Source organism: Coregonus clupeaformis, chromosome 21 (genome assembly GCF_020615455.1).
Source record: "Coregonus clupeaformis isolate EN_2021a chromosome 21, ASM2061545v1, whole genome shotgun sequence".
Classification (NCBI taxonomy): domain Eukaryota; kingdom Metazoa; phylum Chordata; class Actinopteri; order Salmoniformes; family Salmonidae; genus Coregonus; species Coregonus clupeaformis.
Genome location: NC_059212.1, coordinates 10,805,445 through 10,833,442, shown reverse-complemented (window position 1 = coordinate 10,833,442; position 27,998 = coordinate 10,805,445). Strand labels below are relative to the sequence as shown.

The 27,998-nt window shown below is 44.3% G+C and overlaps 1 protein-coding gene across 1 annotated transcript in view; it reads left to right on the top strand.

Annotated features, from left to right (window-relative positions):
• Positions 1 to 27,747, top strand: part of LOC121534907 (protein disulfide-isomerase TMX3-like) — a 38,364-nt gene extending 10,617 nt beyond the window's left edge. Inside the window, exons 5-16 of the mRNA XM_041841524.1 lie at positions 8,088 to 8,133; positions 8,258 to 8,338; positions 9,952 to 10,051; positions 10,211 to 10,288; positions 10,515 to 10,581; positions 15,712 to 15,810; positions 16,361 to 16,418; positions 16,640 to 16,693; positions 16,822 to 16,878; positions 26,154 to 26,283; positions 26,550 to 26,618; positions 26,874 to 27,747. Coding sequence (XP_041697458.1) covers positions 8,088 to 8,133; positions 8,258 to 8,338; positions 9,952 to 10,051; positions 10,211 to 10,288; positions 10,515 to 10,581; positions 15,712 to 15,810; positions 16,361 to 16,418; positions 16,640 to 16,693; positions 16,822 to 16,878; positions 26,154 to 26,283; positions 26,550 to 26,618; positions 26,874 to 27,104 — 1,070 coding nt within the window. The 3' untranslated portion in view covers positions 27,105 to 27,747. The remainder of the gene's footprint in view (positions 1 to 8,087; positions 8,134 to 8,257; positions 8,339 to 9,951; positions 10,052 to 10,210; positions 10,289 to 10,514; positions 10,582 to 15,711; positions 15,811 to 16,360; positions 16,419 to 16,639; positions 16,694 to 16,821; positions 16,879 to 26,153; positions 26,284 to 26,549; positions 26,619 to 26,873) is intronic.
• The last annotated feature ends 251 nt before the right edge of the window (positions 27,748 to 27,998 follow it).

Genomic DNA, 27,998 nt, shown 5'->3' with positions numbered 1-27,998 from the left:
AATAAGTATTCAACCCCTTTGTTATGGCAAACCTAAATACATTCAGGAGTCTCATAATAAGTTGCCTGGACTCACTCTGTGTGCAATAATAGTGTTTAACAGGATTTTTTAATACCTAATCTCTGTACCCCACACATACAATTATCTGTAAGGTCCCTCAGTCCAGCAGTGAATTTCAAACACAGATTCAACCACAAATACCAAGGAGGTTTTCCAATGCCTCGCAAAGAAGGGCACCTATTGGCTGATCAGTAAAAAAAAAGTATACATTGAATATCCCTTTGAGCATGGTGAAGTTATTAATTACACTTTAGATGGTGTATCAATACACACAGTCACTACAAAGATACAGACAACCTTCCTAACTCAGTTGCCGGAGAGGAAGGAAACCGCTCAGGGATTTCACCATGAGGCCAATGGTGACTTTAAAATAGTTACAGAGGTTAACCTCTACGGGATCGGTGTCCTGTATACAAGACGGTTGAGCTAACGTGCGCTACTGTGATTAGCATGACTGTTGTAAGTAACAGCAAACTTTCCAGGACATAGACATGTCTTATATGGGCAGAAAGCTTAAATTATTGTTAATCTAACTGCACTCTCCAATTTACAGTAGCTATTACAGTGAAAAAATACCATGCTATTGTTTGAGGAGCGTGCACAACAACAAAAAACGTATCATGGCAACTGGTTTGATACATTCACCTCTGAAGGTAAATAATGTACTTACATTCAGTAATCTTGCTCTGATTTGTCATTCTGAGGGTCTCAGAGATAAAATGTAGCATAGTTTTACATTTTAGTCATTTAGCAGACGCTCTTATCCAGAGCGACTTACAGTTAATGAGTGCATACATTTTTTTTTTGATACTGGTCCCCCGTGCGATACGAACCCACAACCCTGCCGTTGCAAACGCCATGCTCTACCAACTGAGCTACAGCTTGTTTGATCAAATCAATTTTTATATTCAAATGTAGGAACCGGGTTCTACAATTTGAACCCTTGCGGTCCCTGGCTCCACACCCACCCCGCCCGGCCATCTAGATGTGTGAAAGTTAGTGCATAAGCTAATGATCCATCATGTATGACATTCCCGGGAGTGTGTAAACATACATTTTGTATTACCATATCATGTTTGTATATTCTCTATAGTTATGTACTTGAAAATGTATCAATTGACCAATTCGGCACATTTGGACAGACTTTATACAAAATAGTCCAGTATTGTAACGCTTCACTGGATCAATCTGAAACTTTGCACACACACTGCTGCCATCTAGTGGCCAACATTTAAATTGCGCCTAAACTGCAATATTATATGTTGGCCTTTCTCTTTCATTTCAAAAATAAAAAAATGAAAAGTTGTTTTATTTTTTATGATCTTTTACCAGACCTAATGTGTTATTATCTCAAGAAAGGGTCCGATCCTTAAGAGGTTAATGGCTGTGATAGGAGAAAACTGAGGATGGCTCAAAAACATTGTAGTTACTCCACAAAACTAACCTAGAAGAGGAAGGAAGCCTGTACATAATAAAAGCACTAAAGTAATACTGCAAAAAATCTGGCAAAGCAATTACATTTTTCTCCTGAATATAATGTGTTATGTTTGGGGCAAATCCAATACAACACATTACAGAGTACCACTCTCCATATTTTCAAACATAGTAGTGGCTACATCATGTTATGGGTATGCTTTTAATCGTTAAGGACTGGGGAGTTTTTCAGGATAAAAACGATACAGAATGGAGCTAAGCACAGGCAAAATCCTAGAGGAAGACCTGGTTCAGTCTGCTTTCCACCAGACACTGGGAGATTAATTCCTGTTTCAGCAGGACAATAACCTAAAACACAAGGCTAATCTACACTGGAGTTGCTAACCAAGAAGACAGTGAATGTTCCTGAGTGGCCAAGTTACAGTTTTGCCTTAAATCTACTTTACAATCTATGGCAAGACCTGAAAATGGTTGTCTAGCAATGATCAACAACCAATTTGACAGAGCTTGAAGAATCTTGAAAATAATAATAGGCAAATGTTGCACAATCCAGGTGTGGAAAGCTCTAAGAGACTTACCCAGAAAGACTCACATCTGTAATCGCTGCCAAAGGTGCTTCTACAAAGTATTGGCTACTTATGTAACGATTCCGGCAGTCTGAGTCGGTTCCGTCTGTGTATTAGTTTTTCTGCTCGGGATCTCCAGTTTCCCGAGGGTTCTGGAACGCTCCCTGCCTGGTTGCCGGGCAACGTTGCTAGGCGGGAGCTCTATTGATTTCCGCACCTGCATCCCATCAGCAATCTGCACACCTGGTCCTGATCATCACCCTTCTTAGGCTCTGTCCTAACATCCATTCCCTGCCGGATCGTTAGCCATGAACAGTATGTTTATCAGTGGATCAGCCTTAGAGCATGTAGCGTTAGTTTTGTTGTTTTGCACCTTGTTTGCTTGTTTTGTACTTACCTCCGTTTTGTTCCATCTGCAGTCACTCATCCGGAACCTTCACCCAACCTCTGCCTGATGGTCGGCGGCTGCCGAGCCATTACTGGACCTACCACTGCACCCTCAACAACCCATCCACGCCACCCGCTCTGTTCCCTGGATTATTCAGCCTCACTCGTGGATCTATTAAATAAACACTCACCTTTGTTTCAACCTACCTTGTCCTGGTCTGCTTCTGGGTTCTGGCTTAGTAAACCGTGACAGAACGATCCGGCCAGTAATGAACCCAGCGGACCTGGACTCTGTTCGCCATGCCATTACCCATCAGGAGAAGATGTTGGGCCATCATAGCACGGAGCTACAGGAGATCGCGTTGGCAGTTCGGAACCTTTCTACCGGTCTGACGGAGGTCCAGAACCAGCGCAAGTTTCCGGTGGAGGATCCACTACCGGTTTCACCCATCTCGCCTGCCGCTTCTGGAGCTGTGTCCTTCCGTGAGCCCAAGGTTCCGACGCCGGATAAATATGAGGGGGAGCTGGGAAGATGCCGTTCTTTCCTTATGCAGTGTGGGTTAGTGTTCGATCTACAGCCCTACTCTTATGCCACAGACAAGGCTAGGATAGCCTTTGTGATTGAGTTACTGCGTGGTCGAGCGCTGGAGTGGGCTTCAGCCGTTTGGGAACGACAAGACCCCTGCATGGCTTCATACCAGGGGTTCACGGCCGAGATGAGGAAGCTCTTCGACCATTCCGTCCGAGGGAGGGACGCAGCTAGGCGCCTGTTTTCGCTTCACCAAGGAACTCGCAGCGTGGCCGACTTCGTGATCGAGTTCAAGACGTTGGCTGTGGAGAGTGGGTGGAATGAGGAGTCTCTGCAAGCGGCCTTTTACCAGGGTCTGTCGGAGCAGCTCAAGGATGAGTTGATCTCCTATCCGGAGCCTAGTGACCTGGACAGCTTGGTAGCCTTGTCTATTCGGGTGGATAATCGAGTCCAAGAGCGAAGGAGGGAGAAGCAATGGGTTCCGTCCAATCGATCAGCTTCTCAGGTTCCAGTCGGGTCGGGGATTGGACCAGAATACGTCGATCATCGTCCACCACACAGGATTAGTGGAGAGGTCCTGTCTCCCGATTCTGAACCAATGCAAGTAGGGCGGCACGGGTTAACCAAGGAGGAACGCCAAATCAGACGTAGGACTAACCGTTGCCTCTACTGTGGTGGTTCGGGACATTACCTCGCCACCTGTTCCCGGCGGTCGTCAAACTGCGCGGCTCGCTAAAGTTGGGAGGACTTTTAGCGAGCCAGTTTCGACCTCTCAATACCTCTGTCAGACCCCGTTTCCCGGCTACCCTTATGAACAGGAATCAGAGCTTAGCGATTAACGCTTTTATCGATTCAGGTGCCGATGGAAGCTTTCTTGATGCCGAGTTGGTGGAACAGCTGGGGCTTTCCAAGGAGCAATTGCCGGAAGCCATTGAAGCGACCACTCTGAACGGCAGTAGTCTGGCACGTATCACGATGAGGACTGAACCGGTTAAGATGCTGTTGTCGGGGAATCATTCGGAGATGATTTCATTCTTCATTCTGCCGTCTTCCCATGTTCCTCTGGTCCTTGGATACCCCTGGCTGAAGGAACACAATCCCACGTTCGATTGGGTGACGGGCAAGGTAACGAGTTGGAGCCTTGATTGTCATGCTAACTGTCTCAAGACTGCCTGTCCCCATTCGGTTCCCAGTCAGGTGATTGAGGCTAAACCCCCAGATTTGTCCCTGGTTCCCGAGACATATCACGATTTGGGGGAAGTGTTCAGTAAGCAGAAGGCTCTGTCACTCCCTCCCCACCGACCATATGATTGTGCCATCAACCTGTTCCCTGGAGCTGTCTACCCCAAGGGAAGGTTATACAGTATCTCCCGACCTGAACGTGAGGCTTTGGAGACCTACATCAAGGAGTCCCTAGCTGCTGGTCTCGTTCGTCCCTCGTCATCACCCCTGGGGGCAGGATTCTTCTTTGTGGGTAAGAAGGATGGCTCTCTTCGACCGTGTATTGATTATCGGGGTTGAATGACATCACGGTCAAGAACAAGTATCCCCTGCCCTTGATGAGTTCTGCCTTCGACTCCTTACAGGGTGCTACGGTGTTCACCAAGCTAGACCTACGCAATGCGTATCACATGGTCCGGATCAGAGAGGGGGACGAGTGGTTGACGGGTTTCAATACACCGATGGGTCACTTCGAGTATCAGGTGATGCCGTTTGGACTGACCAATGCTCCAGCGGTATTCCAGAGTATGGTGAACGACGTCCTGAGAGATATGATCGGTCTCTTTGTGTTTGTTTACCTGGATGACATTCTGATCTTCTCGAAGGAACCTTCCGACCACGTCCAGCATGTCCGGCAGGTTCTGCAGCGATTGTTGGAGAATCGCCTGTTCGTGAAGGCCGAGAAGTGCGAGTTTCACGCCCACACGACATCCTTTCTCGGGTACATCATCTCCAGGGGAGAGATTAGGATGGACCAGGAGAAGGTTAGAGCGGTTCTGGAATGGGCCCAGCCCGGTACGAGATTGCAGCTCCAGAGATTTTTGGGGTTTGCGAATTTCTACCGCAGATTCATCCGGGATTACAGCCGTGTGGCCGCTCCGTTAACTGCCTTGACTTCCAGTATCAGGATCTTCAAGTGGAATCCGGAGGCGGATCGAGCGTTTCTGGATTTGAAGAGGCGATTCACCAACGCACCGATTCTCTCTCAACCGGACACGGCCCGTCAGTTCGTGCGTTGAAGTGGACGCGTCTGATGTGGGAGTTGGCGCCATCCTGTCGCAGCGATGCTCCACGGACAGTAAACTCCATCCCTGCGCCTACTACTCTCGTCGCCTTTCGCCTGCGGAGAGGAATTACGATGTGGGTAACCGGGAGCTTCTCGCGGTGAAACTTGCCTTGGAGGAGTGGCGCCACTGGTTGGAGGGGGCGGAGCAACCGTTTATTGTCTGGACTGACCACAAGAATCTTGCTTACGTGCAATCGGCTAGACGTCTCAACTCCCGTCAGGCCAGGTGGGCGTTGTTTTTCGGACGATTCAATTTTTTCCCCTGACGTTCCGACCTGGATCTAAGAACGGCAAGGCGGACGCCTTGTCCCGGATGTTCTCCAAGACGGAGGAGAGTGGGTCCAAGACCGAGACAATTCTCCCCCGGGACTGCGTCGTGGGAGCAGTTAGGTGGAAGATTGAGGAGGAGGTGATGGCGGCCCTTCGGACGCAGCCCGGTCCCGGTAACGGTCCACCCGGTCGGTTGTTTGTGCCTGAGTCGGTTCGTCCTGCTGTCCTCAAATGGTCCCACGCCAGCAAGATGGCTTGTCACCCTGGCGTGGCTCGGACGATGGCGTTTCTTCGCAGACGTTTTTGGTGGCCTGCCATGGCCGAGGATACTCGGGGTTATGTTGCTGCCTGTCCAGTGTGTGCGCAGAATAAGAGTACCAATCGGCCCAGCTCTGGACTACTTCACCCCCTTCCTATTCCCCGCGACCATGGTCGCATCTGGCCCTGGACTTTGTCACTGGGTTGCCCGCTTCTGAGGGAAACACGGTCGTTCTGACTATCGTGGACAGATTCAGCAAGTTCGCCCACTTTGTGCCTATTGCCAAGCTTCCCTCTGCCTCGGAGACGTCCGAGATCCTGGTTAGGGAGGTTTTCAGGGTCCACGGTTTGCCCAGTGATATCGTTTCCGACCGTGGCCCTCAGTTTACCTCTGCTGTCTGGAAGTCCTTCTGTTTGGCCATTGGAGCTACAGTCAGCCTCACATCTGGGTTTCACCCCCAATCTAATGGTCAGGCGGAGAGAGCCAACCAGAAGATGGAATCCACGCTACGCTGCCTTGTCTCCTCCAACCCCACCTCCTGGGTCTCTCAGTTGCCTTGGGTTGAGTATGCCCACAATACTCTCCCTACATCTGCCACTGGGATGTCTCCCTTCCAGTGCCTGTATGGCTACCAACCTCCCTTGTTCCCTTCTCAGGAGAAGGAGCTCTCAGTGCCCTCTGTTCAGGCCCATATTCGTCGTTGCCACCGGACCTGGCATCGGGCCAGAAAGGCACTCCTTAGAGTTTCGGACCGGTATCAGCTCCAGGCGAATCGTCGCCGGATCCCCGCTCCCACCTATACCATCGGAGATAGGGTCTGGTTGGCTACACGGGATCTTCCTTTACGGACTGAGGCTAGGAAGTTGTTACCGAAGTTCATTGGTCCGTTTGTGGTGGAGAAGGTGATCAATCCGGTGGCAGTTCGACTCAAACTACCGAGGACGCTCAGAGTCCATCCCACCTTTCATGTCTCCTGCCTCAAGCCTGTTCTCCTCAGTCCTCTGTTGCCTCCTCCGCCTCCTCCTCCTCCTCCTCGGATGATCGGAGGTGGTCCTGCCTACACGGTGCGACGATCATGGATTCCAGACGGCGGGGCCGGGGTTTCCAGTATCTCGTGGACTGGGAGGGGTATGGTCCTGAAGAGAGGAGTTGGATTCCGCGGCGACAGATCCTAGATGCTGACCTCATTCGTGACTTCTACCGCCTCCATCCTGGCGCTCCGGGGAGTCCGCCCGGTGGCGTTCGTCGGAGGGGGGGTACTGTAACGATTCCGGCAGTCTGAGTCGGTTCCGTCTGTGTATTAGTTTTTCTGCTCGGGATCTCCAGTTTCCCGAGGGTTCTGGAACGCTCCCTGCCTGGTTGCCGGGCAACGTTGCTAGGCGGGAGCTCTATTGATTTCCGCACCTGCATCCCATCAGCAATCTGCACACCTGGTCCTGATCATCACCCTTCTTAGGCTCTGTCCTAACATCCATTCCCTGCCGGATCGTTAGCCATGAACAGTATGTTTATCAGTGGATCAGCCTTAGAGCATGTAGCGTTAGTTTTGTTGTTTTGCACCTTGTTTGCTTGTTTTGTACTTACCTCCGTTTTGTTCCATCTGCAGTCACTCATCCGGAACCTTCACCCAACCTCTGCCTGATGGTCGGCGGCTGCCGAGCCATTACTGGACCTACCACTGCACCCTCAACAACCCATCCACGCCACCCGCTCTGTTCCCTGGATTATTCAGCCTCACTCGTGGATCTATTAAATAAACACTCACCTTTGTTTCAACCTACCTTGTCCTGGTCTGCTTCTGGGTTCTGGCTTAGTAAACCGTGACAACTTATGTAAATGAGATATTTCTTTATTTCATTTTCAATAAATTTGCACACAAAAAACCACAACATGTTTTCCCTTTGTCAGTATGTGGTATTGTGTGTAATTGTGTGAGAAAAAAAAGCTCTTTAATCAATTTTGAATTCAGGCTGTAACACAACAAAATATGGAATAAGTTAAGGGGTATGAATACTTTCTGAAGGCAATGTATGTATGAAAATACCCTCAAATAAAAGGTGACAATCTGTACTGTCGCCTCATATAAAATATTTAATCTCAAATCCATAATGCTGGAGTATCGAGACAAATAAAACATTTTTAGCTTCACTGTCCAAATTAATACAAAGGGGAGTTTATGTGATATTATAATAGAGGATATCAACATGATTACATTAACTCATTCAGTAGTGCTGAAATTGACAGCAGAAATCATTATTGATATTATTTACTTACTTATTTACATTTGTGTTTCAGATTTGGCAAAAGAGTTTCGAGTTGGAGGCTATCCCGCTATAAAGTTGTGAGTTGTGTACCTTTTAGCTGTATTTTCATTGTTGGTACATGTGGATGTGGAACTGAGATGTGCCCTACTGAATACACAACCCATCTCTTGTTATTCTAACTTACCATTCTCTGTTGGATAGGTTGAAGGATGACTTGAAATACAACTACAGAGGTCCTAGAACCAAGGCTGGCATCATAGAGTTTGCAGACAGAGTATCTGGGTAAGACTGAGGATGGCAGTTCAATTGTTGCTCATTGTCTGTAAAAATCTGTTATTGTACTTCTAAAGGCCCACTTTGTGATATTTGGTTATATTTGGTTACATTTCTCAAGCTCCATCCCTCAACTTTATGGCAAACCAAGTGGCGGGCTGCTTTATTGATTTTCAAATTAAGGATTGGGGCTTTAACAAGAATATGCATGGACAGTAAGGGCCAGATTTTCTAAGCATGTCCAAAGTTTGCCCCTATTATTTAGAGGATGAAATAAATATTAGAATAACAAAGGTAGGTTCACCATGAAATTGTCTTTGAGCCCAAAGGCCTTCAGATGGCGATATTGAGTTGTTTAATCTTACCGTCCAAACACATTGTATGCAGCCAGTAAAACATTAGTATCCCTCGTGGACCTGTTTGTTGCTAAAATATTCTCCATTCAGGCTACATAGGCTTCGATATCCTCCTTAACTTTATTTATTGATGAGAAGGCGGAAAAAAACTGGGAAAATATGCGTACTTTCTTTTTAAACACAATTTTCCACCACCATGCTAGAGTGGCTAAATGCTCATCCCGGATGTTGTGTATCGCGTTCAGCCAATCAGGTTAATACTATCAGACCAGGGGTTGCATTTCTTTTACGGCTGCTGCGTTAGCAGCATCGCATTAGTGGAAACCAAGACTGTTCTAAGGGCAGACCTGGTTGTAGCTAGATATGTTCGACTCACGTCGGGGACAATTTTAGCATTTTACCATTCTAATCCTAACCCTTTTCCTGATCTTAACCTAATTCTCCTAATCTATCACGTTAATTCTCCTAACCTGCTGCGTAAATTCTCCTAAGTTGCTACGAAAAGTCATTTCTGCTAGTCAAAACTGGCAGACCTACCCTGAGAACAGTGTTGGTTTCCACTAATGTGATACAGCGCTGCGTTAGGTTAAGGGTGAAAAAACAGACTGCTGCAACCTGATTGGCTGAACGCGATACACAACATCCAGGATTAGCATTTAGCCACTGCTTCTAAGTATCACATGCCCTTATGCAAGTATTATTAGATGCCGTGCTGGCAGTGTAGACGCAAAACTCATGGTGAATACAACAGAACCGATTAACTTGATGGGTGACTTCAAATAACTGAAAGCCACGCCCCAAATAAGCCACGCCTCCTCTTCTAATAGGCTGCCGCCGCTACACTGCCCTCACCGCTATGAAAAGCGATTGTGCATGAGATATTGAAAGCAATTTAGAAACTTTCTTTCAATTAAAAAAAACAACATTGATCTTTCAAATTCACTGATTTATTTTAGACACATTGAATAGAATAGGTTAAACGAACCAAAACGTATACCAATTAGTAAAAGCACTTCAGATGAACAATAGCACCGTCCCACTTTTTACAGTGTGGTCTTATCCTTGATCATTTGTAAATCTGGCCAAAAGTGTGTAAACATGATTTCGGTATTAGTTGACAGATTATGAGCTTTTCAAAATAAGATTTTCATTGGACAGTTACTTTAAGATGTACTCTCTCCATCTCTGCCCATCTGTCTCTCACTCCCTCCATCAGTCCCATATACGCTCTCTCCATCTCTCTCTCCCATCCCTCCTTTGTTTTAGACCTGTGGTGAGAGCACTGCCAAGTCAGCAGTTATTTCAGAATGTAATGAGTAGATATGACGTTCTCTTTGTCTACGTTGGTGGGCCGTCCGACTTGAAGGTATGAGTACACCCGCGCATTAAACACGCAAGCACACACACAGGCACACGCACGAACGCACGCACACGCACATGGGACACAAAAAAACAAATTATTATTGTGGTATCTGTGCCATAGCCTGTGTCTGAGGTTTCCCCCTTTTCTCTTTTGTCCCCCAAGGAGAAGTACATATCCGTGGCCAAGGAACTGATTGTGCATACTTACTTCTTCTCTGCTGCAAGGAACGTTTTACCCAAGGTACGGTTTGGAAAATAGGTATATATATCTATAAAAAGAATGTGGAGGGTATTTTGATGTTTTATTGACAGGTATAGGAGGAGACGGGGAGATAAATCAGAAGAATATAGCGCACAAAGTGAGAGATGGAACGGGGGATTGAACTTCTGCCTCCAGAGGCCTTGACATTGAGCTCCAATGATATTTTGTGTCTGAGGTATTGTTTCTCTTTTCTGGTCATTCTCAGGCAGTTACTCTCCAGGAATACCCGGCTGTGGCAGTGTTCAAGGATGGCACTTACTTCCTTTATAATGGTAAGAGACCAGTGTTGCATTCATAGCGGCGGAAAGTTTTCAGTGTATTCCGGCTCAAATTAATAGGGCTGTATGTCCCTATGTAAAAGAACATAAAAAATGGTTTCAGCTCATGGAAAGAGGAATCATCAGAAGCAGCCATTGTAATTATTCAGCAATCTCGGATAGAGTGCACAGTAACATAGTTCCTGTGAACCTGTAGAAACTAGTACAGCCCCTGTTTTGAAAAGCTTGCCTTTGAGGGTGGGAGCAAAATTGGACAAGGAAGTATGGCTCCCGTCAGGCTGTAGTCTTTACAAAGCCAGGGAAAATGAGTCAACCTAGATATCCTGCCATGTCGTGGCAAATAGGAACATCATTGAGAAAAGTCCAATGGTTCTATTGAACAAGGACAACCATATCTACTCGCTGCTAGCGTGATCGTGCAATCGGCGAAACACAAAGGCCACAATAATTGCTACAAAACATGACTCCATTCATTTTTATATCAGACAGCAGGCTCAATCAACCAATGACGTTTATTGGATGAACTCTATCGGTGCGAAAATGAAAAAATACCACTATGGTGCATAATTATGTCTGAAACACATTTCATCACATAATTATGTGGGGAGACTGAAAAAACACCCCAAATAGTGTCTAGCAGTGAAGTTTCCCTTTAATGTGTTCTCTTGTGTGCCATGTGCAATAGCTTGTGGATAGTATGGTGTTGGCTAATGAAATTAGTCAACTGTGCTTTTTCTCTTATTGAATGCAGTTGTTGTGTTGTGTTCTGTTCTGTTTGTTGTGCAATTATTTCCAAGGATTGTGTGCTTTGGTGGTAGGTTCTGGTGATAAGTGAGTCCACTTTGCTGGATTTAGTTGGGTGGCACTGGCCCGATTCTGCATGGAGAGCTCTCAGCTCTGTTTTGTAAGCAGTGCACTCATGATTTATGGGGTTTGGAGTCAGACACGCTCTGCTGTACCATAGACGGTACAGTATACCGCCATTTGCACAAGGGTCCAAAAGCTGAGAGAGTTGAAATTATCGGGTGTAAGGGCTAATTAGACCATCAGATAGCCACTTCGACCGAGCCAGCAAGGCTGCATGCTTCAGAGCAAGTGCAATTCCGACATGCAATGCGAAATGTTTGGAATTTACACGATTTCATACAAAAGAATGGAGAGGCATGCCTAATTATATGCCAATAGCATTTGTTTGTCTTATTTTGAGACTTGACATGTTACAGATGAAATACCTCCCCAATTAAATGTTTAACTGTTACTGAGGTTTATATCTTGTAAAACAACAGGGGGATTTGTTAATTTAAATTTCATGCTAGTTTTTTTTACACGTAAGCTTAGTAGCCCACTAGCAAGCAACACAAAGCGCGGCCCCGCCGGACCTGGATTGAGGTGAGCGCTTTTCTACGTGATGGCTCGCATAGCTGTCCATGGTCCTGAAACCGTTTATTTTTGTGCTCAGTTTTATTAGGCACGATCTTTTGTTTCCTAAGGGTGTTTTCACACTTGGTTCGTTTAATTTGTTGTGCAGTCTGAACACTCCAAAGGAACTCAGACCCCTCAAATGAGCCCCCGAAGCGAACCGAACTGAAACCATCTCAAGAGGTGGTCTGAGTTTGGTTCGCTTGAATTCCACGGTCCGGTGTGCTGTTTTTGGATATTGATTAGTGATTGTCAAGGATGCACAGAAATTGTAAAATATGTGTGGAGTTTTGGACTGACACGATGTTCAGATTATTTATTTGCAATAGGCTAAGAGCGCTTTGTAAGCTGTTTATTCGATTGCGGGGTTTGAATAATGTGAGAAGACAACATATTTTGTGAGAATCACAACATAGGGTACAAAACCAAGGTCGTTGCTTTCCGGGATCCTTGGGACGTCCCAACCCTGACGTTACCCCATTGACGTTGACATTTAAAATGGTTAAGGTAAGGGTTAAGGTTAGGGTTAAGGTTAGGATTTAGGGTAGGAATGTCGCAAGGATTCTGGATAGCTCTAACCACAAAATCAATGCTAGCTCTTAAAGGGGCAGTAGCCTGCTTTGGGTGTAGAATGTTCAATTACAGCATTATTTAATCTGCAGTATTCTTATGATATTTATTCTGTTACCAATAATATTTACATGTTAATATCTTCTGATTATAATTATAATGTCTCATCTTTTAACTAAATGCAATCTATTAGCTTCCAAAATTGAGGTCGGTATATCTAGCTGGCCGATAACATGAACTGATGGAATGGCTTATCTGGCACTTTGTAAAAACCCGGAGTGCATTGAGTGAATGTTGGAAAAAGATCTTGGTTCCTTTCTAAACATAGCAATGTGAATGCAAAAAGGATTCAAACCACAAAACGGGAAGTGAACTGGCAAAAGAGTTGAGTCCTCATTCAAAGGCAAGGGCAGTGTGAATACAAAGAGTTCTATTGGTTTTTTACGCCAAAGTTCACTTTAAAGAGGACTGAGATCGGTTATTTTAAAGAGGACTATATGTGAAAACAACCTAATTTATTTACAACAGCCCTCATTTTCTCTCTATCTGACACACACCCCTTGTAATTATGCCGTACAAAGAAATGTGAGCGCTGTTTACAACAGGCTTTTTTGCAAACAAACATGCCTCACTCCGCAAGGCAATTAAACTGGCAAAACATCAGTATAGAGACAAAGTGGAGTCGCAATTCAACGGCTCAGACACGAGACGTATGTAGCAGGGTCTACAGACAATCACAGACTACAAAAAAGATAACCAGCCACGTCGCCGACACCGACGTCTCGCTTCCAGACAAGCTAAACACCTTCTTCGCCCGCTTTGAGGATAACACAGTGCCACTGACGAGGCCCGCTACCAAGGACTGTGGCCTCTCCTTCTCCATGGCCGACGTGATTAAGACATTTAAGCATGTTAACCCCCGCAAGGCTGCCGGCCCAGACGGCATCCCTAGCCGCGTCCTCAGAGCATGCGCAGACCAGCTGGCTGGTGTGTTCATGGACATATTCAATCTCTCCTTTTCCCAGTCTGTTGTTCCCACATGCTTCAAGATGGCCACCATTGTTCCTGTACCCAAGAAAGCAAAGGTAACTGAACTAAATGACTATCGCCCTGTAGCACTCACCTCTGTCATCATGAAGTGCTTTGAGAGACTAGTCAAGGATCATATCACCTCTACCTTACCTGTCACCCTAGACCCACTTCAATTTGCTTACCGCCCCAATAGATCCACAGACGATGCAATTGCCATCACACTGCACACTGCCCTATCCCATCTGGACAAGAGGAATACCTATGTAAGAATGCTGTTCATTGACTATAGCTCAGCATTCAACACCACAGTACCCTCCAAGCTCATAATTAAGCTCGAGGCCCTGGGTCTGAACCTCGCCCTGTGCAACTGGGTCCTGGACTTCCTGACGGGCCGCCCCCAGGTGGTGAAGGTAGGAAACAACATCTCCACTTCGCTGATCCTCAACACTGGGGCCCCACAAGGGTGCATGCTCAGCCCCCTCCTGTACTCCCTGTTCACCCATGACTGCGTGGCCAAGCACGCCTCCAACTCAATCATCAAGTTTGCAGACGACACAACAGTAGCAGGCTTGATTACCAACAATGACGAGACCGCCTACAGGGAGGAGGTGAGGGCTCTGGGAGTGTGGTGCCAGGAAAATAACCTCTCACTCAACATCAACAAAACAAAGGAGATGATCGTGGACTTCAGGAAACAGCAGAGGGTGCACCCCCCCTATCCACATCGACGGGACCGCAGTGGATAAGGTAGAAAGCTTCAAGTTCCTTGGCGTACACATCACTGACAAACTGAAATGGTCCACCCAAGCAGACAGTGCCTCTTCAACCTCAGGAGGCTGAAGAAATTTGGCTTATCACCTAAAACCCTCACAAACTTTTACAGATGCACAATTGAGAGCATCCTGTCGGGCTGTATCACCGCCTGGTACGGCAACTGCACCACCCACAACTGCAGGGCTCTCCAGAGGGTGGTGCGATCTGCCGAACGCATTACCAGGGGCAAACTACCCGCCCTCAAAGACACATACAGCACCCGATGTCACAAGAAGGCCAAAAATATAATCAAGGACATCAACCACCCGAGCCACTGCCTGTTCACCACACTATCATCCAGAAGGCGAGGTCAGTACAGGTGCATCAAAGCTGGGACCGAGAGAATGAAAAACAGCTTCTATCTCAAGGCCATCAGACTGTTAAATAGCCATCACTAGGACATTAGAGGCTGCTGCTGCCTATTGAAATCACTGGCCACTTTAAGAAATGGAACACTAGTCACTTTAATAATGTTTACATATCTTGCACTACTCATCTCATATGTATATACTGCATTCTATTCTATAATATTCTACTGTATCTTAGTCCATGCCGCTCTGTCATTGCTTGTCCATATATGTATATATTCTTAAATCCCATTCCTTACTAGTTTTGTGTGTATTGGGTATATGTTGTGAAATTGTTAGATATTACTGCACTGTCGGAGCTAGAAGCACAAGCATTTCTCTACACCCGCTATAACATCTGCTAAACACGTGTATGTGACAAATACAATTTGATTTGATTTGATTTGAATCTAATGGTATGCTTAGGCTACTCATCACATTAGGAATTGTATTTTATTGTTTGTCTGCATAGATCTCCCTAAAAACATTTTTATTTCGATCAGCACTCAAAACAACTTCCCACGGCTATGGTTGCATTCCAATTATTTTCCCTTCACCCAGAAGTGTCCACTCATTCACTCCCTTTCACACAGTTAAAAGCATTGGATTGGTGCAACCATGTCCGGAGGGAGTTTCCACCATATTCCTTACCTCAGTCCATTCCTTTTAAATCCATAAAGGGAAGTGTGTGAGTGCACACTTCGGGAGAAGGGTAGAGAATCGGACCGCAGCCCTAGAACATAGTCAGCTGAAATGTCTTGGAAGGGATCATTTGCTAAAAGTGGTTCATTATACTGTTTCCTACCTAGGCTGTTGTTGATCGATCGAGAAAGTCTTTAAGTGCATTTTCGGGTTGTTTAATCACTCTCAACAGCCTCTGGTTAACATTAGTATTCTCCAACTAGAAACTCGTATGTTATATGTTCTTTCTCTTGTCTCTTAGAACAACAGGATGAGGACCTCGCATCCTGGATCAATAGAGAACGGTTCCTTAATTACCTCCCGATTGACAGCTACACCTTGTATGCAATGGGAGATACAGGTATGTTACACTCTCTCATGCACACACAAATACACACACACACTCACCCAGGTACGTAGGCACGCACACACACACACACACACACACACACACACACACACACACACACACACACACACACACACACACACACACACACTGCAAACATGGTAGAGGATGTGCTTTACCAGTAAATAACTTTGAATTAGAAGTATTCAATAGAATAGATGTCTCTGTGTGTCACAAGGGGGAAAGCAACAGTGTCCAATATTCAGTGAGTGTACAAACTAGTGCATTACATTGTTATTAATTCGTACAGAGTGTGGCTTTAATGAGTCAAGCAGAAATAAAAGCCTCTGTGAATGAATGTTATGAAGTGAAGGTAAATGTGTTTTTTTTCCCCGTGTTTGGAAATGTTTTGGTGTTTTATGTATGTTCTTCACCGTGGCTTTAATGAGTCAAGCAGAAATAAAAGCCTCTGTGAATGATGGTTATGAAGTGAAGGTAAATGGGTTTTTTTCTTCCCGTGTTTGGAAATGTTTTGGTGTATTATGTATGTTCTTCACCATAGGCAAACTGGTGGCTCTGGCTATAGTGGATGAGAGAAACCCTACTGAGGAGAGCATCCGGTATGAGTATCTCTTTTATCCCATTATAATGTAAGGGGTGGTTCACCTGAATTACACATTTACCTCAGATCTGTGCTACAATTCAAGTTACACATGTAGATCTCAAGTTTCCATTAGGCCAAGTTCACCCTTACAAATCAACTGTTGTTCATGTGATAAATATTGCCCTCAAAACATATTAACATCCTATTCTTATTAATCAAATATTCCTCCCTACTCAGTTATAAGACCATGGTGGAAAGAGTGGCCACTGAATACAAGGACCTCTATAGCAAGTGAGTTTGTTTGAAACAGAGCGAAACGGGGAGGTACTATCTGAACTTGTCCAATAAGAAATTCTTGTTTTTGTTTTATTTTGCAATAAGTCTTGTACGTAATGAACTTGATCCTGGTGTCTTCTCAGAGAATTCCAGTTTGGTCACATGGACGGAAACGAGTACATCAATGGCCTCATCATGGAGTGAGTCATTTATCTTTTCTGCCCTTCTATAAATGTCAGAAGTAGCCTGAGTTTTTGCACAAATCCGTGATTGACATCAATGCATAATATATATATACGCGAGTTAAGTGTGGTTAGAATCTTTGCTTCGGACAATGATGGTTCTCCAGGACCAGGCCTGCCTAGTAGTGCCTTCAGTACACAGCACAGTGGCAACCCGTCGTTCAGTACAGGTGGGGCAGAGCCATAGATTTACAGTAGAAGTGCCCATCCAAGAAGGCTCAAGGTCATTGGCCACAGATAAAATTATGTCAAATCAGGTTATTTCTCCTGAAGCTTTGATTGGACTGATCGTGTCAACATCATACTTTTAAAATCTTAGCTACAGTGAGGGAAAAAAGTATTTGATCCCCTGCTGATTTTGTACGTTTGCCCACTGACAAAGAAATTATCAGTCTATAATTTTAATGGTAGGTTTATTTGAACAGTGAGAGACAGAATAACAACAAAAAAATCCAGAAAAACGCATGTCAAAAATGTTATAAATTGATTTGCATTTTAATGAGGGAAATAAGTATTTGACCCCCTCTCAATCAGAATGATTTCTGGCTCCCAGGTGTCTTTTATACAGGTAACAAGCTGAGATTAGGAGCACACTCTTAAAGGGAGTGCTCCTAATCTCAGCTTGTTACCTGTAAAAAAGACACCTGTCCACAGAAGCAATCAATCAATCAGATTCCAAACTCTCCACCATGGCCAAGACCAAAGAGCTCTCCAATGATGTCAGGGGCAAGATTGTAGCCCTACACACGGCTGGAATGGGCTACAAGACCATCGCCAAGCAGCTTGGTGAGAAGGTGACAACAGTTGGTGCGATTATTCACAAATGGAAGAAACACAAAATAACTGTCAATCTCCCTCGGCCTGGGGCTCCATGCAAGATTTCACCTCGTGGAGTTGCAATGATCATGAGAACGGTGAGGAATCAGCCCAGAACTACACGGGAGGAACTTGTCGTCAATGATCTCAAGGCAGCTGGGACCATAGTCACCAAGAAAACAATTGGTAACACACTACGCCGTGAAGGACTGAAATCCTGCAGCGCCCGCAAGGTCCCCCAGCTCAAGAAAGCACATATACATGCCCGTCTGAAGTTTGCCAATGAACATCTGAATTATTCAGAGGAGAACTGGGTGAAAGTGTTGTGGTCAGATGAGACCAAAATCGAGCTCTTTGGCATCAACTCAACTCGCTGTGTTTGGAGGAGGAATGCTGCCTATGACCACAAGAACACCATCCCCACCGTCAAACATGGAGGTGGAAACATTATGCTTTGGGGGTGTTTTTCTGCTAAGGGGACAGGACAACTTCACCGCATCAGAGGGCCGTCAAATCTTGGGTGAGAACCTCCTTTCCTCAGCCAGGGCATTGAAAATGGGTCGTGGATGGGTATTCCAGCATGACAATGACACAAAACACACGGCCAAGGCAACAAAGGAGTGGCTCAAGAAGAAGCACATTAAGGTCCTGGAGTGGCCTAGCCAGTCTCCAGACCTTAATCCCATAGAAAATCTGTGGAGGGAGCTGAAGGTTCGAGTTGCCAAACGTCAGCCTCAAAACCTTAATGACTTGGAGAAGATCTGCAAAGAGGAGTGGGACAAAATCCCTCCTGAGATGTGTGCAAACCTGGTGGCCAACTACAAGAAACATCTGACCTCTGTGATTGCCAACAAGGGTTTTGCCACCAAGTACTAAGTCATGTTTTGAAGAGGGGTCAAATACTTATTTCCCTCATTAAAATGCTAATCAATTTATAACATTTTTGACATGCGTTTTTCTGGATTTTTTTGTTTGTTATTCTGTCTCTCACTGTTCAAATAAACCTACCATTAAAATTATAGACTGATCATTTCTTTGTCAGTGGGCAAACGTACAAAATCAGCAGGGGATCAAATCCCTCACTGTAGCTAGCTAGAAAAGCAGTCGTAATCATGAATCACGTTGACAATCTACTGGCAAATCCTTTTCAATCTTTGTCATATAAAGAGAAATTAGAGATAAAACAATCTCGGTGCTCATTGGCCATTGGACATAAACATTACAAATCAGGTTGGAAATCGCAAATTCAACAATGAGTGGTTTGGAAGGAAGCAGTGGCTAACTGCAAGCGTCGCAAAGCAATCACTATTTTGCTTCCCCTGCCTGCTATTCGGTGGAGAGGGTGGGTGGTCCATGTCTGGGTTTAAGGATTTAAAACATCTGTCTGATAGGGTCTCAAAACATGAGAATTGTGCATCACATGTAGACAACACTGTTAAACTGGGATTGCTGGGGAAACCAAACATTGTGGCTAGACACTGCATATAGACGAGTAATCGACCTTCACAACCAACAAACGGAGGAGAATAAATACGTGCTTGCCAGAATTATAGCATGCATTAAATTATGTGGCTGAAGGAATAGGCATATAGCAGTGCATTCGGAAAGAATTCAGACCCCTTGACTTTTTCCACATTTTGTTACGTTACAGCCTTATTCTAAAATGGATTAAATGGTTCCCCCCTCCCCCTCATAAATCTACACACAATACCCCATAATGACAAAGCAAAAACAGGTTTTTAGATTTTTTTTGCAAATGTATAAAAATAAAAAACTGAAATATTACATTTACATAAGTATTCAGACCCTTTACTCAGTACTTTGTTGAAGCACCTTTGGCAGCGATTACAGCCTCGAGTTTTATTGGGTATGATGCTACAAGCTTGGCACACCTGTATTTGGGGAGTTTCTCCATTCTTCTCTGCAGATCCTCTCAAGCTCTGTCAGGTTGGCTGGGGAGTGTCGCTGCACAGTTATTTTCAGGTCTCTCCAGAGATGTTAGATCGGGTTCAAGTCCGGGCTCTGGCTGGGCCACTCCAGGACATTCAGAAACTTGTCCCGAAGCCACTCTTGCGTTGTCTTGGCTATGTGCTTAGGTGAACCTTCGCCCCAGTCTAAGGTCCTCCAGGTTCCTCCAGACGTGACGCTTGGCATTCAGGCCAAAGAGTTCAATCTTGATTTCATCAGACCAGAGAATCTTGTTTCTCATGGTCTGAGAGCCTTTTGGTGCCCTTTGGCAAACTCTGAGCGTACTGTCATGTGCCTTTTACTGAGGAGGGGCTTCCGTCTGATCGGTGGAGTGCTGCAGAGATGGTTGTCCTTCTGGAAGGGTCTCCCATCTCCACAGAGGAACTCTGGAGCTCTGTCAGAGTGACCATCGGGTTCTTGGTCACCTCCCTGACCAAGGCCCTTCTTCCCCGATTGCTCAGTTTGGCCAGGCTGCCAGCTCTAGGAAGAGTCTTGGTGGTTTCAAACTTCTTCCATTGAATAATGATGGAGGCCACTGTGTTCTTGGGGACCTTTTGTTAACTCAAAATGACTAGGTTCCAGTTTAACAACGTTTACTTCACTATATTACCACAGTACGTAGTCACCATTTTTTATTTAACCTTTATTTAACTAGGCAAGTCAGTTAAGAACAAATTCTTATTTACAATGACGGCCTACACCGGCCAAACCCGGACGACGCTGGGCCAATTGTGCGCCGCCCTATGGGACTCCCAATCACGGCCGGTTGTGATACAGCCTGGAATCAAACAGGGGGTCTGTAGAATACCTGGGAAAGGATAAAGTAATCCTTCTACCCCCCCCTTACCCCAACCCCCCCCCCAAAAATTTTTTTTTAAATAAAAAAACATTATGAAAATAAAATGACAAAATATAAAAACATAAAACACATTGTAAAGTGGATATCCAACTGGCTATAAGGTGAATGCACCAATTTGTAAGTCGCTCTGGATAAGAGCGTCTGCTAAATGACGTAAATGTAATGTAAATGTAGTGACGCCTCAAGCACTGAGATGCAGTGCCTTAGACCGCTGCGCCACTCGGGAGCCCATCACACTCAGGCCAGGTCCGTCTCCAGTGAGACTACTGCACAGGCGTACTAATAACAGAGTGATAGAAACGTAAAAACAGAAATATAGAGATACTTAAAACATGAACTTAACAATCTCCCACTTTTCTTTAAAGACAAATAAAACATCAACAAAATAATTACAAATGGGTTGTGTGACAAAGTTTTTATTTGTATTATTCAAGCTGCCACTTTCAATTAATGAGTGCCTTTAGGAGCACAAGACCAGATGCTCCCTTTTTAGTCAGATAGTCAGCAAGTTGTTCCTTTGTGGCCGACCAGGAAAACCGCTTTGAGGTGTGGAATCACAGTTGTAGCAAAGGTCTGTGAGCCACCCCAGATGAAGTCATTAACATGACAGGCAAGTCCTCCAGTCACATTGTAGTATTGATCAAGCCAACAGAAGACTGCAGGATCCACTTGTGACATTTTTCCACCTGTACTCAGCATTGACTTTATTGTACCAGTAGAGTGATGCATCTGCTCTTAGCTTCAGGCGGAGGTCGGATGTGAATGTCCCTTGACAGCTTTGTTCCCTGCAAAAATGCAGATTTGATGTCTATGGAATTAAGTTTCCATTTTTTCTGTCAGATCACTGTAAGCAACAATCTGAGTGACTCTGAGGCGCATATCGGTGAGTCATTTGGAAGTTAATTAGCAGTCAGCTCCTCAAAACCTCTAGCCACAAGACATGCTTTTGGCACTATTCCAGTTAAGGATTCTTTAAGGGTACACACCCACCTTGTTGAGACACATTTTTGGCCGATGTCTTCGACTTCCTCAAACATTTTACCGGCAATTACTGAGCTCATCTAGTTTAGCTGAGTCAAATGACACGTCCTTATTTTCAAGTACATCATCATTTTGAATGTCATTCTGTTTTTCTATTGGTTCAATTCTGAGATTATCTACAAGTGACAGGTCAGCTAACCCTGTTGTACCAGAAAGTGTAGCTGGTTCAGAGTACTGCAAGTTGTACCAGTTCTGGTGTTTTCCTTTGGCTTTTCCTGCTCGTCCAATGACTGTTGCTGTGTGTGGAAAACCACTTTCTCTGTTCATGTATTTAACAGTTTGTCCAGTTTTCAGATTGGAGCAACCATGTTGTCTTAACACATGTGGCTGTTGTTGAACATTTTCCTCATTTGAACCCTCAACAGTATTACCTGTGTCATGGTTGAAGGTCTCTGCTCTATTTCCTGTGTCAGTTTCAGTGTCCATATCATTGGATGCGACATCTGGTAGGTGTGTGTCTGTTAATGTGTCCTTTTTGTCATTTGCAGTAGGAGGCTGATTCTCAACAACAGCTCCTACATCTTGTTGATCATTTACTTTCCCCAATCTTGAGTGATGCACCCTGACAATGGTGCCTCCGTGCCTCACAAATATCACCACACCATCTTGGCCAATGACTACTCCCGGTCCTTTCCACTCTTGACAGTCAACTCGTTTGTAGTACACTTTGTTTCCAGTCTCATACTTCTCATCGGTGGGTTGAAGCTGTTTACGCAGAGCCCTGCGAATTCTCTCTGAACACTCTGCTTCAGTGAACGCTTTAATCGCTGCATGTAGTGCTGAAAGGTGCTGTCCCACCTGTGCACTCACACTGGTCCATTCTAGTGCTGGTGGCTTGTCAACCAGTACAGAGGGAAGATTAGGGTTCTGGCGAACTCTAGTTGGTATGGGCTGTAACCATGAACATTGTGCATTGAGTTTTTTGCCATCAAAGCCCAATCTAGAGCTGTTTTCCCGTCACATCCATTGTCTTGTTTCACTTTCAGCATAATCTCCAGAAGTCCATTGTCTTTACTTCCATGTTGAATTTCCCAGCCATTTCTCTTATTTCTCCTCCAATTTCTGGGGCGGGCCATGCACACTTATCCAGGAATGAATGAAGTGCTTGACGATTTCACTGGGTTTCTTTGTAGGTTAGGTTAGGTTTGCTGTATTTCTGGCATGTCTCACAACTGTTAACTATCTGCTGTAGAATGGAAATACTCTCATTATCATTATTCCCAGAACTGCTGAGTCATTTCTGAAGTCTGTCAACTGTAGCATGTCCAAACTGTTTGTGAAGTTTTAACACTACTTTGTGTTTTTCCTCTGAGGTCATGTTCTCTGTGACTGTCAGAATCTCCATGTGCTCTGTGTTCGTCAGAATCTAATTTGTACATGGACTCTGTGTGATGTCTTTGTCTAAAATGTTTACACAATAGTGGCCTGAGGTAGTAAGTTCAAGTGTCACTGGTTGTTTAAACATCACTGCCTTGTCATTTTTTATGTCTAGTGCAGCCCCTGCCTTCTTGAGGGAAGCTTTGCTCCCCTGTAGCTCAGTTGGTAGGGCATGGCGCTTGCAACGGCAGGGTTGTGGGTTCGTTTCCCACGGGGGGCCAGTATGAAAATGTATGCACTCACTAACTGTAAGTCGCTCTGGATAAGAGCGTCTGCTAAATGACTGAAATGTAAAATGTAAATAGTAAGGGGATATCTGCAGGGACCATATCTGTTTCAATGTGACACTTAGTCTGACCAATTTTTGCTGGAATCTTGACTCTCTTGGTAGAATAGACGACTCTCCCATCTCCAAATTTGAAATCACTGTTGCTTGGTGTCAATCATATTTTGTACTTCTTTCATATTTAGTTCACTGACATAGCTATCAAGCCATTTTGCACCACACACTGTGTGTATACATGAAGTAACAATCACAGCAGATCCTAAGGATTCAACTATAAAGATCTCAGAAGCAGATTAGTTTGAAAACTGTGTAATGTTACACTGCTCCATCTCTGTGTTTACAGTTTCCTCTATTAGTTTAACTTGTTTATCTTTATGAGGACAGTCTTTAACCCAATGGTAAGTGCTTTGACAAATAGCAGATTTTGATCTCCTTCCACATCTGTCCTGTGGATTCGTGCTGGTCAATGGCGCCCTCGTCTGGTTGTCTTGAGAACGTGACTTGTTGGCACCTTTTCTCTGCTGCTCAGTGTAATATTTACATTTTAGTCATTTAGCAGACGCTCTTATCCAGAGCGACTTACAGTTAGTGAGTGCATACATTTTCATACCGGCCCCCGTGGGAAACGAACCCACAACCCTGGTTTTGCAAGCGCCATGCTCTACCAACTGAGCTACACGGGCCTCATATGCCACGTCACTCACTTGCATTCCATCTGTTATTGGCGGGACAGACGTCTTTTCACCAAAAATCATTTTTAGTTCCGACTTCATTGACGCAAAAGTCAGCACAGTACAAGCAGTCAAAGCCAACTGATTCTCCCTACCATCCAGACAGGCAGTATCTAGCAACTTGAAAGCTAACACTTGCGCATCCTATTGTACTTCTGTTCAAAATCAATTATGTAGTCTGTCATTGCAACTGAAATGTCTCTAGTAACACTGTCAAAGTTTGAATACGCCTCGTAGGCACGATCTTTCTCTTCTTTAAGAAACACAGAATCCAGTGCTCTGATCAAAGTTCTCATACCGTCATCCTTGTTCAAATCCTCCATGGATATTTCCAGTACTGTATCTCTCGCTCTCCCCTTGAGCGATAATACCATCGCGAGTGCTTGCTTTTTCTCGTACATATTAGTAACCCGTGTCCAGATTCCAAGTTCATTTTGCCAACCTTCATACGACCTCTTCTCGTCGAAGCGAGGTGGCACATTGTAGTTATTAGCCATCCTCTGCTACCAATGTTAACTCAAAATGACACAACGACTAGGTTCCAGTTTAACAACGTTTACTTCACCATATTACCACAGTACATAGTCGCCATCACACTCAGGCCAGGTCAATCTCCAGTGAGACTTCTGCACAGGTGTTCCAATAACAGAGTGATAGCAACGTAAAAACAGAAATATATGGATAGTTAAAACATGAACTTAACACCTTCAATGCTGCAGACATTTTTTGGTAGGAAGAGTCATGGTGCTTCCAAACTTTTTCCATTTAAGAATGATGGAGGCCATTGTGTTCTTGGGGACCTTCAATGCTGCAGAAATGTTTTGGTACCCTTCCCCAAATCTGTGCCTGAACACAATCCTGTCTCGGAGCTCTACGGACAATTCCTTCGACCTCATGGCTTGGTTTTTGCTCTGACATGCATTGCCAACAGTGGGACCTTATATAGACAGGTGTGTGCCTTTCCAAATCATGTCCAATCAATTGAATTTACCACAGGTGGACTCCAATCAAGTTGTAGAAACATCTCTAGGATGATTAATGGAAACAGGATGCACATGAGCTCAATTTCAAGTCTCATAGCAAAGGGTCTGAATACTTATGTAAATAAGGTATTTCTGTTTTTTATTTTTAGTACATTTGCAAAAATGTCTAAAAACCTGTTTTCGCTTTGTCATTATAGGGTATTGTGTGTAGATTGATGATAATTGTTATTTATTTGCCAGTGATAGTCTCTTCCAATTCAACATTTTTTGTTCAACAAAAAGTTCAGGAATGTACCCATGTAATTCCAGTTCATATTGCGAGGGTTGTTTTGTTTGCCCAATGCGTTTGTGCGTCAGTATATTGTCAATACAAGTGGATCCTCGTAATTTTATTTTACTTCCTTTTCAGACCACATAATAAAATACTTCAAATGGTAGGCTAACTGCTGAGTCCGTGTCTCACTCGCTCTCTCTCTCTCTCTGTGGTCACTTAAAGAAGAGAAAAGTTAAGGTCTCAACATCTTGCTGATTTTATCTGAACTAACATCTATCTGAATTTCTGTCGCTGTCCATTTCGAAGGTGCTGAACAAATAGTCCTACCTCGTCGCAGCTCATTTGCTTGCACTTGCTTATGGTTAGAGCTACTTGTGTTAATGACATAAGAACAAACATTATGAATTTACTGAACATAAATGTAATAATGTTGGTGTATGGTTCAAAAGTCAAAACTCGTGTCGGCATTCGTCGTTATTGAGGGAGAATGCGGTTCTTATCGAGTTACACAAATCCACAAGGAGTCAGTAGAAACCATAATTATTTAAGCAAGTCAGCCATATCAGCTATGGTTTTTAAAAAGGCAGTAATGAGGCTGAATGAACTGTTTCGCTGCCAGACAAGGCTCCGCTGATTGCCAGGTGTAGTGGTGGTAAGGATTCACTCCATGGTGCTGAAAAGAAAGCTCTGCTGTTGGGCTCTGCTGTCAGCTTTATGTAGGCCCTAACCTTTATAGTGCATTTAATGAATTGTTAATTGTTGTGTTGTGTAGTGGCGTTGCTGACGTGCATCTAAAAAAAATTGGTTGAGTTGCCCCCACCAAGATTTACATGCTAAAATTGCCACTGACACAGTGTGTTGACAACTAAACCTAAACCCTATGTGTGTGTGTTGCCAGGGAAGTGGCCATGCCCTCTATTATTGTGCTCAACGTGTCTAACGATGGATATTTCCTGCCGCCCAACAAAGTGGAGACAAAGGAACAGCTGGTGAAGTTCATCGATGGTGTGTCGAAGGGCCGGATTAAGGTCAGTCTGACTAAACCTAAGTCTGACCTGGGATCAAATTGTATTTGAAATCTTTACCTGTGCTTGATTAAGCTTGCCCAGTACAATATAAACATTAGAATAGTCCCAAAGTGTAAACCCTGTCAAATACAGAGAACCATGTTCAAATATGATACATTTGATGCAATACGTAGTGTCTAGCGAAACATTGTATATTACCCAATAACATTTGTATATGCCATGTCTTGCTTGAAAATAGCCAACATTAATAATCTTGTTTCAATCAGTCCCAGGGAGGGAATGGATACTATCAATGCTTTATAAGGATTGTGTTCAACACCAAAACGACTGTTACAGTAAGTCACAGAACATTGGCACGAGGCTTTTCACTTTGACATAATTACATTTTTATCAGTGCCGTTGTATAATGGATAATTATTTTGTATCTCAAAGTACGGCTTTGCCTTAGCCTCTGTGCCCTGACCACAAGATCAATCTACACCCTCCTCCCTCCCTCCCTCTCTCTCTCTCTCTCTCTCTCTCTCTCTCTCTCTCTCTCTCTCTCTCTCTCCTCTTTCTCTCTATCCTTCTCTCTCCCCTCTCTTCCTCAGACTATATTTACCGAAGCGCCCCTTTTGGGCGCCTTCCTCATCGTTGTTTCTGGCGGCGTCGGAAGCGCCATGTGTTACGGCCTATGCATGGTCTGGCGCTCAATGAGAAACACAGAGGACGAGGAACCAATCACTGGGGAGAGGGTGGAGCCAAAGCAGCTCAAAGGTCCTGGGGAAGACAAGAAGACTGAGACGAAAGAGAAGAATCCGGCAGAGAAGAAGGCCGATTAAATATGAAACGGGTAGACGGCTGCCACTTCTGACCCTGAATTCCTTTTTTTTATTGAGCTGCCCTCTTGGCCATGTCTCCCTCATAAAATATGTATTCTGACCTCAATGGGACTTCCTGGATAAATAAAGGTTAAATAAAAAATGAACAAAAATAAACCCCTACCCCGTAGCGCCTCTTGTAGATATGAGAAAATGTGATAGGTTTAAGCAATATGGCAATAACTTTAATTGCCTTCCTATAGGCTGGGTGGTGTTTTCGCCATATTGCTTCAACGTACCCAATGGAGGAGGTGCTAGGGGTCAATTTGCGATTCAGGGTGAGTGGTTAGCCTGAGTATGTTCAGCGATACTTGAATTTCTACATCATGAATCATTTTCTAAGAAATTATTGGGGTTTTGTTGCATCACTACAAACTATTTTATTTATTTGATTTGGAATTTTGATCATATAGATTTGATTTTAAACGTTTTATTAATGAATTCATATCAATTCAATGTTGTAGAAGACAATTAGTAGGGCCTATATAAACCGGAAATGTCCTCACAGTGGGTTACAGCAGACATTTACAGTGAAAATGTTCTATTTTGTTCCACTGTGGTGTCAGTTTTTTAGCACCATCAATAAACCGAACTAACAATTCTAGAGAGAGAGAACGTTTTTGTATTGTTACCTGTAATGTTCCTGTGATGTTTGTGTCCAGTTTTCTGTTAGTTATGGGAACATTCTATGTATGTTATCAAAAATTCCCGAGAACCTATTTAGCATGTTTTGGCTTTACAGATTAAATATCAAACAGAATAGACCCAGAATGTGATGCCATGTTCTCAGAATATCCTATATTAATGGGCAATTTCACCACTTTGCAACCTAATTTTCATTATCTCTAGCACAAT